Below are 15,874 nucleotides of genomic sequence, written 5' to 3'. Positions count from 1 at the left end.
CACAGGCAGGCGGAACTTGGGCCGAGGGGCCTGGAGGCTTTTATTTCTTGACTGGTCCACAGAGTGGTGGGCAGGTTCGCTACAGGGCCACCTCGGGGGCCACCTCGCCGGGCCCCAGGCCTTTGGCCATGTCCGCCTCCCTCTGCTCCCGTCTCTTCTTCCGCTGGAGCAGCCGCCGCTCGCGCTCAAACTCCTTCATGCGCTTCACATAGCTGCAGGCACAGCACAAGGAGGGATGTCAGGACACAACCGTCCTGTGGTCCGGGAGCTGATGGGCCTGGGGCGGGGGGACTCTCCCCAAGTAGGGAAGACCCATGTGCCAGCGGTTTAGGTCTGGGGTTCACCCCCCACCTTGACACCACTGAGCCAAGAGCAAGGACTGGGCTCCCACCTGGAACCGGGCTGGGCCACTCCTCCAGCCCCGCCCACCCAACAGCCCCCTCGGCCTCCTCTTTCTACTAAGGGGGGCATGGCTAGAAACTCAGTGTGAGCTCATGGTCCTCTGCCTCCGGAGTCGTGGGCCCAGGGCCCCGCCGGGTGGGGGTGTGGGGCGGGCTGGGGCTCACTCGAGGTGCTCGCAGTAGTCCCAGTCGTGCCGCTCGTGCTTGCAGGCCAGGAAGTTGGGGAAGCTGTCGCGCTTGCACTTGAGAAACCGGATGAGGTAGTGGGCGCAGTAGTCGCGTTGCTGGAGCACCAGCTGGGCGTCATTCATCTCCTGCTGAGTGGCCACCATCTCTGCGGGTGGAGGGGGAACCAGGGAGGCTCAGCCAGGGTGGGAGGATCCTTCTGATGTACACAAAAGCAACAAGGGCAGAGTCCCTCTCCTGCCCTCAACACCCACACGAGATTCTTGCCGCTCCACCCCCAGGGTCACTCTGCAGACAGTCCTACCAGCAAAGCCTGCACTCCCCTCTGCTGGGCACAACCCGGTGTGTGTGGGGAGGGTGGCGGGCAGGCTGCCTGTGGGACTTGAATCCCAGCTCCGCCCTTGTTGGAGCTGTAACTTCTCAGAGCCTCAGCTTCTTCCCCTACTGCATAGACTTGGCTCCGAAGTGAGCTGAGCAACTACATGTAAAGTGCTGAAGTGCCCGCCTCTTGGAGAGCTGAACTAATAACCCTCAGGTCCTGCTGCCCCACCCACCCGGAAAACCTGACCTGGATGAAATAAACCTTCATTCAACTGGGGCTGGTTTGGGCCCTAAGAAACAGTAGGCGCACACCCCTGCCTGTGCCCGCTGTGCGGGTGATCCCGAGCTGCGCCCTCTGGCAGGGGGCGCTCAGGACCAGCCTTCCTGCATCAAGGGAACCACTCTCCCAGCTTACACCAGCATCTTTGTTGTCTCAGAAGGTCTCCTCACAAGTAGCATCACTACAAGCAGTAGTGTCCACTGCTTACCTGCAATCCACTTCCACTGGCTCCTCTCCCCTCTGCTTCCCAGCCGAGTTTCTGTCTCACTCTGGCCCAGAGTCTGTAACCCACCAGCGTCCACACTCTACCCCAGCAATGCCCACACGCTGGTTCTTTCCAGAGCCACTCGGGACCCCAGGGCACCATGCTTCCTCAGCCTCTTGCTTCTTTCTCGAACATTCTTTTCCCGTGGCCCTCATCTCCACCATATTCTCCCCAGGTTTCCTCCCATCTCTATGGCTGTCCATACATTTTATGCCCAAACCTGAAGCGATGGCTTCTGGTGGTTCCTGCTAAGATCTCTCTGCTCATTCTAATTCATGGCTTTGGTCTCCAATCTGTAACCTAGACCCCATCTTGGGCCCTCCACCCTCAACTTGTCTGAGCCCCAGGCCTCGTGTCCATCTGCAGCCCTGGATGGTTTCCACGTCAGTGTGCTGGCACTCATACCAGATGCTTCGGCATAATCGGTCAGCAGCCAGAATTTCTGGGGCACCCACTGGGTGCTAGGTGCTGGGGACCCACAGGGGAACATGCTATGCAAGAATGGATCCTGCTCTGGGAGGGAGACACTGAACAAACAGGTAGAAATGCTGTAAGATGCTTGGCAATGCTCAGTACTGCACGTGGGCATGCATGCTCAGCTGTGCCTGACTGTGACCCCAAGGACTCCTCTGTCCGTGGGATTCTCCACGCAAGAACACCAGATTCGGCTGCCATGCCCTCTTCCAGGGGATCTTCCCAGGGATTGGGAATAACCCATTTCTCATGTCTCCTGCGTCGGCAGGCAGGTTCTTTACCACCAGTGCCACCTGGGTAGCCTGGACATATGTACGCTTATGGCTGATTCACGTTGTACAGCAGAAACCAACACTGTACAGCAATTATCCTCCAATTAAAAACAAAGCAAAAACTCCAGCCCTCACAAAAGCCCTTTGAAACCAGGGGATGAGCAGAGACCCCCAGGGAGGGGTGAGAGTGAGTGGAGACAGAAGGCAGTGTGGATTTATATTGGGCATTTACAAGGCAGGGAGTTGGGACGGAGTTGTTGGGTCTTGGAACCATGTGAAGAGAGCCCCCAGGAAGGGCTGTGTCTGCTGCCGCTGTAATGGAGTTAAAACTAAGAATCTGACAATGGGTTTTGGCAATACAGTAGAGTGGTGGTGGGGAGGAAGCCTGACCAGAGCCCGGTCATTGAAGTGGGGGGAGACAGCTGGATGGGGAGGCGGGGCAGGAGAATATTTTAAAAACAGCAGAAATAACAGTGTATTTGCATGCTGATGGGAAAACCAATGTCCAACGAGGAGAGACTGGTTGGGACAGTGCTTGGGTGGGTGAGAGGATGGGATGAAGGGCATCAGAGTTCAACTGGAGCAGAGGTTTAGCTGAAGCTGGGGCAGATTGAGTAACGGGAGAGAAGGTGGAGTCCAGCAGGAAGCAGAGATGAAGGGAGCCCAAGAGAGTTTTGGCTGCATCTGTTTTCTTAAAATTTTTAGATCCCCAACCAGGGATTGAACCTTCGTTCCCTGCATTAGAAGTGCAGAGTCTTAACTGCTGGCATGTCAGAGAAGTCCCTGCATCTGTTTTCTTAAGAGGATGCCAAGTGACAAGCTGAAAGGAGATGCTGGAGTCTGAGAGAGACGGCCTGACACTGTGGTCGAGGGGGGAGCAAGAGAGAACAGAGGCCAGGGAATGTGACAAGAAAACCAGTAGCATTAGGGAACAAGTAGGGGAGCAATCAGGAGACGTCAGGGAGGCTGAGTGTTTTTCTCCCGTGATGTTCAGCTGCAGAGGGACAGGAGCCAAGGAGGAGAGCTGGCCTTAACCAGGGCTCTTGTTAAGCCAGAGAGAGCAGAGTGGGGGTGGCTCTGGGTGTCTGCAAAACATCAAGGGAAAGAAGGGTGTATGGAGCAGTGGGAAAGACTGACATGGAGGTGGGCGTACTGATGGACTACAGGTTCTGGTGGGGCTGAAGGGACTACCAGGAATCGAGAGGAGTGTACCCTTCAACGTTGTCCTAAATCCCAACTTCTCTGCACCACGCACGTTCCCTTAGGGGTCTCCCTGTCTCCAAGTCATCATCGCCCACCAGGCAGCCAACAACGTGACCTTTTGACAAAACAAATCAGGTCGCATGGCTCCTCAGCTTAGAAGCACGAAGCACTAAGGGGAGAGCCCCTCTCCTTAGTCTCGGTGTGGTCAGCTCTTTTGCAACTCCCTCACGTCTAGCTTCCAGTTATAGCTCCCCACCCTGGAAGCCCGCCATGATACTCCCAGGCACCATCATGAAGACCCCCCAGGTTCCACGGTCTCCCCTACAGGACAGTGAGTTCTCTTCAGTCAGTGCCTGCTGTGTCTTCTGTGCCCAAACTGGCTTGGTCCAGGATTGGCGCCCGATATGTCTGTGATATTAACTCATTAAAAAAAGCAAAGTGCAGGACAGCTTGTGCGACCTGAGTACCCCCGCCGCTCGCCCGCCACCCCCCTTCTGTTTTCCCGGGCATACCTAAAAAGAGCAGTGACATCTACCCAGAGGTACAGTGAGCACATCTCTTCCGTGTTAAATTCTCCCATGGCTCCCCACTCACTCCAGGACTAAGCCCAGGTTCGATCGCCTCATTAGCCCCGTATCTCTGCTCTCTTGCTCCCTAGGCTTTTTGTTCAAACAACAAGCCCCCTCTGCTTGCAATGCCTCCACACTCCGGCAAGGTCACGAACGTCCTCTGAATTTCTCCGGGCCGAAGTCAGGGCTGAACCCAGACACAGCGCACGATGCTCGAGCCCAGCAGTGGAGACTCCGAGTTTCAGGGGTTCCCGCACCCGTGCCCCACTCCCGCCGGCCGCTCCTGCGCACTGGGCCTCACCGCGTTCCTTGCGCTCGGGGAAGCCGTAGTCGGGCGGGAAAGTGGGCATCCGCAGGGGATCGGGCTCCACCGATGCATCGCCCAGGTATCTCCGGGCCAGGTGAGCCCCCATGGCTGCTGTCACCGCAGGTTCCAGCGGCAGCCGGGGTCACCTAATTCCTACCCGGAAGCATTCCCCCTAGGCCAGCTACGGCTTCCGGGTTGCTTGCGCCGCCGCAGGGATAATAGAGATGAATGACTCCAGAGGGGTTCATGTAACTCTGACGCCGCCTAGCGGCCAGGAGAGGACAGCAAGGCGCGTACCCCCTACTCTGGCTACCGCCAGAGGGAGCCTCCCTGCCTCGGAAAATATATCTTGGCTCGGGAAGGGTGGACGACAGGAGCCTGGGGTCTCCTCTCACCCTCCCTGGGCTCCACTGGTCTACTGAAGCTAGAGTACGAAGGAAAAATATATTTTATATCATAATTTTAAAAAGTTTTATTCTAAAACATTCAAAGTTTTCATAAGCGCTTGCACAGTTGCTGATATTAGTGAATATAAAAGGTTTAAATAAAATTACTTAAATATTTTAATTTAAATAAGCAAATAAAAGTTATTTATCAATACACTATTTATAAACTGAGTTTTTTTTTTTAATACTTTTATTTATTTGGCTGTGCCAGGTCCTAATTGCAGCATGTGGGATCTAGTTCCCTGACCAGGGAACAAACCCAGGGCCCCTGCATTGGGAACACAGAATCTTAGCCACTGGACCATCAGGGAAGTTCCTATTAAACTGAGCTTTTAAATAAATCCTACTGAATACTTTGTAAAAATGAAGCAAGTTGTGATTCTAGTATTCCTCTACTTGCCACTGTAAAGAATTGGTATTACATTTCACATCTGTTAGGTTAGCACATATAGAAGTGTTAACCTAACAGATTAAAAGTATTTTAAATATACAAACATATATTTTTTGTATATATATATATATATATATATATATATATGCTGCTGCTGCTAAGTCGCTTCAGTCGTGTCCGACTCTGTGCGACCCCAGAGACGGCAGCCCACCAGGCTTCCCCGTCCCTGGGATTCTCCAGGCAAGAACACTGGAGTGGGTTGCCATTTCCTTCTCCAATATACACACACACATATATATTGCTTAATACTTCTCGGCCAAATCCTGCCTCCATGTGCAGCAGTAACAAATGCAAATGATGTGTTAATTTGTTACTATCTCTGGAATCTCAGCACAGGATTGGAACACAAAAGAAAAAATTTTCACTGGATGCTTGTCAGTGTTGGGAAATGATACTTGGCTGTGCAAGATTAGATTTCATTTGACAAGGTGCTGTGGGTTGAACTATCTTCCACCCTCTGATCCCCGACCTCCTGTCAAATACACGTTGAAGTCTTAACCACCAAGAAGCTGCGAATGTGATCTTACTTGAAAACAGGGTTTTGCAGATGTAATCAAGTTAAGATGTGGTCATGGCAGACTCGGGTGGGTCCCAATCTAATGACTGTTGCCCTTCTTATAAGAGGGAAATGTTTTAAATTGTAATTTTGTGTATTTATTTCTGGCTGTGCAGGGTCTTCCTTGCTGTGGGCTTTTTCTCTAGTTGCAGCAGTTGTGGCGCACCGACTTCTCATTGCAGCGGCTTCTCTTGTTTCAGAGCACAGGCTGTAGGGGGCACGGGCTTCAATAGTTGCAGCCCTAAGCCTCTAGAGCACAGGTTCAGTAGTTGTGGCATATGGGCTTAGTTGTTCCTCAGCATGTGGGATCTTCCTGGACCAGGGATCGAACCCACGTCTCCTGCTTGACACGGGGATTCTTTACTACTGAGCCACCAGGGAAGCCCTGAGAGTGAAATGTGGAAGCAGACATACACCCAGAACATCATGTGATGCTGGAGGCAGAGGCTGGAGTGATGCATCTACAAGCCTAGGACACCAAGGATCCCACGCCAGGAAGGCTCTTCCCCCAGAGCCTTGGGAGTGAGCACGGCCCTGCTCACACCTTGTTTTGGACTTTCAGCCTCCAGAACTGTGAGACTGTAATTTTTTCTTGTTTTAAGTCACCTGCTTTGTGGTACCCTGTTATGGCAGCCTTAGAACATGGAGACACACAATCATTTGTCTTTTCTCTTACCTAAACTTGGTTTGTTGGTTTAGTTGCTAAATCATATCTGACTCTTGCGACCCCATGGACTGTAGCCCACCAGGTGCCTCTGGTCCTGGGATTCTCCAGGCAAGAATACTAGAGTGGGTTGCCATTTCCTTCGCCAGGGGATCTTCCTGACCTGGGGATCGAACCCACGGCTCTTGCATTGCAGGCAGATTCTCTACCAACTGAGCCATCAGAGAAACTTAACACCTAAACTTGTCTAGTGCCTAAATCCTCCTCACATTCCTAAGCAGCCTGTTTCCAGCATTGGCAGATGCAGAACCACACTCACACCCAGGAGGGCCCTCCTGGGGCCTGAGTGACATTGATACCAAGACACGTCATGTGTTTTTTATTTGTTTGTTTTGTTTTTTGGCCACACCGAGGCATGCAGGGTCTTAGTTCCCTGACCAGGGATCAAACCTGTGTCCCATGCAGTGGAAGCACAGAGTCTTAACTACTGGACCATCAGGGAATTCCCATAGATGTCATGTTTAGACTTATGGTTGTTCTATGCAGGTTCCTTTGCAAGATCTCAGGTGACAGCAGCATCATGCATCCTTCAGTAAGTTTACTTTGTGTTTGTAATATGTGTGGTTCTCTAACGCAAGCCAGATCCCTCCACTTGGCCAAGGGGCTTTCCTCTATTTGAGAAAACAGGTGTCCTGGATTAGAATTCTAGTTGTGTGGCCTGGTTGAGTTTATTTAGCTTTTTTGTAAGATGAAATATCAATTTTTATGTTGCAACATTGAATGTTAATTATGTGAAGTACTTACAGCAGTTCTTGGCATGTTGTTTAGTCGCTCAGTTGTGTCCGACTCTTTTTCAATCCCGCGGACTGTAGCCTGCCAGACTCCTCTGTCCATGGGATTTCCCAGGCAAGAATACTGGAGTGGGTTGCCTTTCCTTCTCCAGGGGATCTTCCCCTCCCAGGGATCAAACCTGTGTCTCCTGCATTGGCAGGCAGATTCTTTACCATTGAGCCATGAGGGAAGCCCAGTTCTTGGCAAAGCATTAGATAAGTGTTACTTATTACTACTACATCTTTCTTTTATGAACAGCTGCATCAGACCTTGAGGACACAGAGGTGAACAAGAAGATCAGAGTGGGGCTGGATGGCGTCTATCTCCATGCACACTCAGTCCTATGTGGGGCTTTAAATACGACCTTCAGCAGGTTGAATCATGGTGCCCCAAAAGGTATGTCCATACCCTAATCTTGGAAACCTGTGAATGTGATCTTATTTGGAAAACATTCCTTTGCAAATGTAATTAAGGATCTTGAGATGAGATTGTCTTGGATTAATTTAATTTAATTCTTTGGCTCCAGGGACTTCCCTGGTGGTCCAGTGGCTAAGAGTCTGTGCTCCCAATGCAGGGGGCCTGGGTTCCATCTCTGGTCAAGCAACTAGATCCCACATGCCATAAGTAAGGATTCACATGGTCTCAACTAAGACCAAGTGCAACCAAATAAATAAATAAATATGAAAAAAATCTCAGATCCCTTTTCCCTCGCTCCCCAAGCCTCAGCTGTTTCTTATAAATATCCTGAGCCCCTCACCTTCAGGGAGGTGGGTTTGAGATTTGCTCCCCCTTCTCCTTGCTTAGCTGCCTTGTGAGCAAACCCTTTCTCTGCTACAAATCTTGGTGTTTCAGGCTTGGCTTGCTGTGTGTCAGGCCGACAAACCTAGTACAGAACACAAACTATAGAGGAGAGTCCAATGGGTGACTGAGACTTCCTTTCCAGGGCCACCTGTGCCCTGTCTCCAGAACATGGCATAGATTTGTGATTCCGTGCACTTCCTGACGCCAGGGGGCAGCATTCCCACTCCGGTCTTCGTGAATGGCACTCCTGGAGTTGTGCAGTGCACAGCCTCCACAGCTGTACCAGGCCGTCCGGTTCCATGTGTCTCCTCTGACTCCCTTTCTCTGCTCATTCAGCGGCCAGAGCAGGAAGGAGACCCAGAGGGGCAAATCACATGCCCAGCTCACTCTCCCTGTGTGATCTTGGGAAGTGACTTCCCTTTCAAAGATGCAGTTTACTCTCCTGAAAAATGGGTCCCTACTAAACAGCTCCTCCCCACTTCATGATTATTTTCCTTGTTAGCACTTAGCACCCTCTAACCTGAGATCCATTTGACTTATTTATCTCGTTTCCTGTTGTTCTCTTCTCTTGAATATCGGCTCTGAGGAGCAGGGAATTTCATCTGATTTGTTCACTGCTATATTCCTGGAACACAGGAATGGAACAGACACACAGTAGGTGCTTAGTAAGTAGTTGTCAAAACCAACACAGGAATACATGAACAGGGTCGTATGGAGGAGTCAGTTTGATGGCCGTGTGGAAAGTTTCCTGTCAGGCATCTAGGATGTGCCCCAAACACGCTCACTACTATTATCTATCAAAGTGTTTATTAACTTTTTCTATTTAAAACATTTTTTTTTTTTGGTTGTTCTAAGCGCACTCCCCGCCTCCCCGCGTTGGAAGTGCGGAGTCTTAACCACTGGACCTCCAGGGAAGTTCTATCATTCTTATTATTTTAATTTGGCGCTCACTCTCTAACTAAGCCACTAGGCTTCCCTGGTGGCTCAGAGGTTAAAGCGTCTGCCTGCAATGCGGGAGACCCGGGTTTGATCCCTGAATCGGGACGATCCCCTGGAGAAGGAAATGGCAACCCATTCCAGTACTCTTGCCTGGAGAATCCCATGGACGGGGGAGCCTGGTAGGCTACAGTCCACGGAGTCGCAAAGAATCGGACACGACTGAGAGACTTCACTTCACACGACCAGTCGTCTCACTAGAGAATGAGGAGGTCCTAGTGAGGCGGTGGGGGAGGTGGGGGGGCGGTGACTCTGGACCATTCTGTCCTGCAGGCCCAGGACTCAAATGTTTCAGCCCGGTTTGTCTATACGCAGAGTTGGAGACCTGGGGGGGATCATATTAGAGTGACTGCGGTATTAAGGGGTGAGGGAGGGGCCGGGCCTCAGTCACCCGTGCCCCACAGCCTTCCTGTTATTTTTTCTCTACCAGCCATCTGACGAGGAGAGTTTCCGGTGTTCCTCGCCCGTGTTCCCTGCATCAGAGCGCACAGCTTCCCCGCCCCTCCTGCCTCCTCAGCGGCGGCGCTAGCCACCCCGCCCACTCGGCACCAGGCAGGGCTGTATTAGAACTGTGGGCAGGTCGGCCTCAGAGGCCCCAGGTGGGGCCAAGAATGGGGAGAAAATTCTGGGTGGAGTCTGAGCCTCGCCTCGGTCCGCTGGATGGGAGTTCGGAAGCTCTGGGTAATTCAGTTCCGGAGGAGGAGGCGAAATAAGTCAGCGTGTCCCAGACAGTCCCTGGGGAAGACCTCGCCTCAGTTTGATGGGTGCGTGAAAAGCGCTTCCTGCCAGGCACCGAGGAGACGCCCAAGACCGACCAGATGGGCGCCTGTAATTGTAGCCAAATAAGGGCAGAGCATCCGGTCCCATCGCTCCCCATCACTTCATGGCAAATAGACGGGGGAAAAGTGGAAACAGTGACAGATTTTACTTTCTTGGGCTCCAAAATCACTGTGGATGGTGACTGCAACCACAAAATTAAAAGACACTTGCTCCTTGTAAGAAAAGCTATGACAAACCTAGACAGCGTATTTAATGCAGAGACATCACTTTGTTGACAAAAATCCGTGTAGTCAAAGCTATTGTTTTTCCAGTAGTCATGTATGGATGTGAGAATTGGACAATAAAGAAGGCTGAATGCTGAAAAATTGATGCTTTCGAACTGTGGTGCTGGAGAAGACTCTTGAGGGTAACTTGGACAGCAAGGAAATCCAACCAGCCAGTCCTAAAGGAAATTAACCCTGAATATTCATTGGAAGGACTCATGCTGAAGCTGAAACTCCAATACTTAGGCCACCTGATTAGAAGAGCCAACTCAGTGGAAAAGACCCTGATGCTGTGAAGGATTGAGGGAAGGAGGAGAAGAGGGCGATGGAGGATGAGATGGTTGGATGGCATCACTGACTCAATGAGCATGGGTTTGAGCAAACTCCGTAAGACAGTGGAGGGACAGAGGAACCTGGCGTGCTACAGTGCATGGGATTGCAAAGAGTCAGACCCGACTTAGGGACTGAACATCAACAACAGTTGTAGCATGAGCTGCCCTGGAATTCTGTCGCCTACGTGGAAGGAGGCTGGCTGGTAGTGGAGGAATCAGTGAGCCCGGAGGGGCCTGACTTTAGTCAGGGTTTGGTAGGCTGGACGGTCACTCATTCATTCAACAGTCATCTTATTGGACACCTAATGTGTGACAAGATGGTGATACCTGTTGAGGAAAAACATAATGAGTGGAGTGTATGGAAAAGGGCAGTCTTGCAACTTGAGTTTTATAAAGTCTCACTGAGAGGGAGACATTGGATCTCAGACTTCCAGTTTCTGCAGGACACCAGAAGCTTGCTGTCCTCAGGGCCTTTGCACAGACTTGAATGCTTTTTCTCCATATATTTACAGGGCCTTCCCCCCACCTCCTTCTGTGGATTTCAATTGTCAGGTGTTTCCTGATCAGCTTCTCTTCCCCTCCTTCTCACCACTTCCTCCTCCTCTTTCTCCTCCCCCTCCTCCCTTCTTCTTCTTTATAAACTGAGATATAATTGACATGGGCTTCCCAGGTGGTGAAGTGGTGAAGAATCTGCCCGCCATTGCTGGAGACACAGGAGACAGGGATTTGATCCCTGGCTTGGGAAGCTCACCTATAGAAGGAAATGGCAACCCACTCCAGTATTCTTGCCTGGGATAATCCCATGGACAGAGGAGCCTGGTGGGCTATAGTCCGTAGGGTCTTAAAGAGCCCAACACAAATGAGCGATTGAGCATGCACATGTAATTGACATATGATAGTATATTAGTTTTTTGTATAAACATAATGATGTGATATATGTATATACTGTGAAATGATCACTGCATAAAGTCTAATTAACATCCATCCATAACAGCACATAGCTACACTTCTTATTTTCTTGTAATGAGAACTTTCTTGTTCTCAATACTTGTACATTTCTTGTAATAAGAACTGCTTACTCAATGAAAGTGATATTATTTCAAGGCATGGATGTGCTATACTGTAATACACATATAGACACGTAAAAAATGTGGTTCTAAGAGTGCTAATTGTTCAGCAAGATTAGAAGGGCATTACATCAGTAAATGATGTGCTGACCATTTTTTATTGCATGGAGAAATACAGTGAAAAAAAAAAGTCACTCATCATGCCTGACTCTTTGAGACCCCATGGACTGTAGCCCACCAGGCTCCTCTGTCCATGGAATTTTCCAGACAAGAATACTGGAGTGGGTAGCCATTCCCTTCTGCAGTGGATCTTCCTGTCACAGGAATCAAACCCAGGTCTCCTGCATTGCAGATGGATTCTTTATCTTCTGAGCCACCAGGGAAGCCCATTGCTTGTAGAAGTATATTTAAAAACTCATGTATAAAAATGTATTTGGGGGGGACTTTCCTGGTGGACCAGTGGTTAAGACTGCAAACTTCCAATGCGGGAGGCACAAGTTCGATCCCTGGTGAGGGAACTAAGATCCCACATGCCATATGGTGTGTCCAAAAACAAAGAATCAAAAACCATGTTTTTTTGAGTGTTCCTTGCTCATCCAGTTGTGAACAGTTTTACTTTAGTGAATGGATATGTAGATAATTCTGTAACGCATGTAGAGAAATGTCTAGAAATGCAGGTGAAAAAAAAAGATGTTCCTATGAGTGTTACTTGAGGAAAAAAAGAAAAGAAAAAACATCTACTCTTTTACCAACTTTCAGATATACCCAGTCACCACCTTCTGCTTCTTTCTTCTTCTCCTTTTTTCTGTGCCATGCACCTTGTGGGATCTTTGTTCCCTGACCAGAGATTGAACTTCGGCCATGGCAGTTGGAGTCCTAACCACTGGACTGCCAGGGAACGCCCCTGATTAAGAAGGAACACCTTAAACGTGTATAATTCCCTACCTTTCCCTTAGCACTGCTTTAGTTACACCCCACATATTTTTGTATGGTATGTTTTCACTTTTATTTAATTAAAGATATTTTCAAGTTTTGACTTTCTGTTTGACTCTGTGGGTGAGATTTAATTTCCACCTACTTGTGGATTTTCCAGTTCTTGTTCTGTGATTTCTAGTGTAGTTTGGTTGTGGTCCAAGACCATGTTTTGTGTGATCTATATTCTGTGATCTTCCTTACTATTGCCATGCACCCCACCACTATGCACACTCGATTCCTCTTGCCTGCTTTATTTTTCTTCTTTTTTCTGCTTATGCCTATCTAACAACATTTCTAAGATATATTTTTTATTGAAGTATAGATGGTTCACAATATTATACTAACTTCAAGTGTGCAACATAGTGACTCAACATTTTTATAGATTATACTCCATTTAAAGTTATAACAGAACTTCCCTGGTGGTCCAGTGGCCAAGAATTCGCCTACCAATGCCGGGGACATAGGTTCGATCCCTGGTCTGGTAAGATCCCACATGTCTCGGGGCCACTAAGCCCGTGTGCCACACTACTGAGCCTGAGCTCTAGAGCCCTTGAGCTGCCGCTCCTGAGCCCAGGCTCCGCAACTACTGAAGTCCGTGCGCCTAGAGCCTGTGCGTCACAAGAGAAGTCACCGCAATGAGAAGCCTGCGAACCACAAGGAAGAGTAGCCCCTGCTCGCTGTCATTAGAGAAAAGTTCAAGCAACAACAAAGATTCAGTGCAGCCAAAAAAAAAAAAAAGACAAAATACTGGCTATATTTCCTGTTGCTGTACAATATATACTTGTTGCTTATTTATTTTATTCATAGTAGTTTCTATTTCTTAATCGCCTATCCCTATCTTGACCCTCTTCTCTTCCTTCTCCCTGCTGGTGACCACTAGTTTGTTCTTGATACAAGATATCTTATTAATTTATTTTATTCATTATCTCTACTCCCAAGACTCTTGAGAGTCCCTTGGACTGCAAGGAGATCAAACCAATCAGTCCCCTAAGAAATCAACCCTGAATATTCATTGGAAGGACTGTTGCTGAAGCTGAAACTCCAATACTTTGGCCACATGATTCGAAGAGATGACTCACTGATTTATGACTCCCAGCTTAAGTCAGTGAGCTGACTTACTGACATGCTGGGAAAGGTTGAAGGCAGGAAGAGAAGGGGGTGGCAGAGGATGAGATGGTTGGATGGCATCACTGAAGGGAAGTTACATGGCTCGAAATAGCCTGGAGCTGAAACTCCCCTCCAGGTCCTCCCCACCATTCTAAGCAAAACAAAGACCTCTCTCACCCGAAGGAAGAAAAAAAAAAAAGGACTTTAAGGTTGATTACACCCAGCTCCCAGCCAGTCCAGCCTCTGGCCGATGTCCAGAATTCCTTGCCCCAGCCCTTTAAGAGATAACTACTCCGAACAACCTTGGAGAAGAACAGGCTCCCTTAAGACAGTAGCTTTCCACGTATATGCCTATATATACTTACTCTTTTCTTGGGTTAGTGCAACAGCTCACTAATCTGACTGCTGCCCCTTCTCGCCTCATTAAAGGTGATCTGTTCCTGTAAAGTGCCGGTCTCGTTCTTTTTCCGAACCTTGTCTTCTCTAACTCCCTTACCCTACATTTACCAACTCAATGGACATGAGTTTGAGCAAACTCTGGGAGATAGAGAAGGACAGGGAAGCCTGGCGTCCCACAGTCCACGGGGTCACAAAGAGTCAGAACAACAACAACTACTCCCAAAGGTAGGGATTTTTGTTGTTATTGTTGTTCACCAATGTCTCCCTAGTTCCTAGAACAGAGCCTAACATGTAGTAGGTGGTCAATACACATCTGTTGAACGGATAAATGAATGGATAAACGTTGAATGGATAAATGTTCCCAATTTCCATTGGACATATCAGGAGACCTTTGCTCAGAGATGTTGTTCTACTCCCCTGAAGTCACACAGCAAGAGGGACAGAGCTGGGTCAGCCTGAGCCCATGGCTTTACATTATACCCAGTTGATAGGACTGGATTTCACTACCAGTTCCTGCATATCTGCTGTGTGTCAAGTCTCAAGGCAGGACCTTGGCTGTGTGGACATCACCCTCGCATAGTGAGACCATCTGGCCTTCACCTTATTTACCTTCCCCAGGCTCACACTCCTTAAAGGATGCTCTTGATGGCCAGAGATCCTCGCTGTCCTCTTGGCTGGTGCCTCCAGCCCATCCCTTCCTTACCCCTCCACCCTGACCCCCCATATCCATCTGGAATCTGATACTCATTGCTCAGTGGGTATTTGCTGGGCAGACAGGGTCTTCCTTCTCATGTGAACCTCCATTTCCCCATCCATAGAATGGGAACAGCCCACCTACACCTCAGGTAGATGGGAGAGGTTCTGTGTGTGACATCATGGAAACAGGGGAAAGTCCAGCCCCTGGGGTGAGCTTTCTTTGGAGAGGGGGTCCGGTCGGCTGCCGCCTTCCCACCTCAAGTAGGGCTGGGGCCATCCCCCTGGGCATGTGCCGGTGAAGAGTTTCCGCTGGCGGAGACTGTGAATTGCTTATTCTGAGACCGTGAGGTGAGAAGTAAATTCCACCTCATTTAAGTCACCTTTTTGTTCTGAATCTTTGTTATGACCACCCAGCCCAATATCCTAACATGTACAAGGATGTGACCGACGGGGTTTCCTTATTGTTTAAGCCAATCTGAGTTGCATTTCCTTTAACTTTTAGTGGAAAGCCCCTCAAAAGAGGAATTGGGGTCTTGCCCTCTGGGGTATGTAATATGCTATGCCTACTGAAACAAATCATCACAAATGTAGTGGTTTAAAACAATGAAAATGAATTCTTTTATAGTTCTGGAGGTCAGAAGTTCAAAATTGGTTCATGTGGCTGAGACCAAGGGGTCAGCAGGACCACTGTCTGTCTGAGGCTTCAGTGGGGACATCTTTTTCTTTTTTTTTTTTTTTGCTTTTCAAAAAAAATTATTTATTTTTGGCTGTGTTGGGTCTTCATTGCTGAGCTGGGCTTTCTCTAGTTGTGGCAAATGGGGGGTACCCTAGTTGCTGTTTAAGGGTTTCTCTTGTTGCGGAGCATGGGCTCTAGGGCATGCGGGCTCAGTAGCTGTGGTACACGGGCTTAGTTGCTCCCCATCATGTAGGATCTTCTCAGACCAGGGATCGAACCTGTGTCTCCTGCATTGGCAGGTGGATTCCACTGAGTCACCAGGGAAGCCCAGTCATGAAGTTTTGGGGTTATGTCTTTTGTAGCAATAGGGAGCCTAGAACTTCACTGTGGAATGTGGGAGTACTTAGCACCGATCACTTTAACATCTTGTTGCAAATGTCACTGCTTCCGGGAGGCCTTCCCTGATCACCTCTCTACTTTAGCCCCCATCCCATCCCTTGACCCTATTTTATGTTATGTTAAAATAATACTTTATTACTACTGGAAATAAAATGAA

General features: G+C 49.1%; 1 protein-coding gene across 1 annotated transcript; it reads right to left on the bottom strand.

The window, feature by feature from the left end:
* Positions 1-16: 16 nt before the first annotated feature.
* NDUFB7 (NADH:ubiquinone oxidoreductase subunit B7) lies at positions 17-4,489 on the bottom strand. Its single transcript, XM_019963997.2, has 3 exons — positions 4,273-4,489; positions 567-735; positions 17-212 (listed from the first exon to the last, which is right to left on the bottom strand). The coding sequence occupies exons 1-3, from the start codon at positions 4,382-4,384 to the stop codon at positions 80-82; spliced, it is 414 nt and encodes a 137-aa protein (XP_019819556.2). The 5' UTR covers positions 4,385-4,489; the 3' UTR covers positions 17-79.
* Positions 4,490-15,874: the final 11,385 nt, after the last annotated feature.

Source organism: Bos indicus, chromosome 7 (assembly GCF_029378745.1).
Source record: "Bos indicus isolate NIAB-ARS_2022 breed Sahiwal x Tharparkar chromosome 7, NIAB-ARS_B.indTharparkar_mat_pri_1.0, whole genome shotgun sequence".
In the NCBI taxonomy this organism is placed as follows: Eukaryota; Metazoa; Chordata; class Mammalia; order Artiodactyla; family Bovidae; genus Bos; species Bos indicus.
Note: the sequence above shows the minus strand (reverse complement) of the source record. Positions and strands in the feature narration are given on the sequence as shown.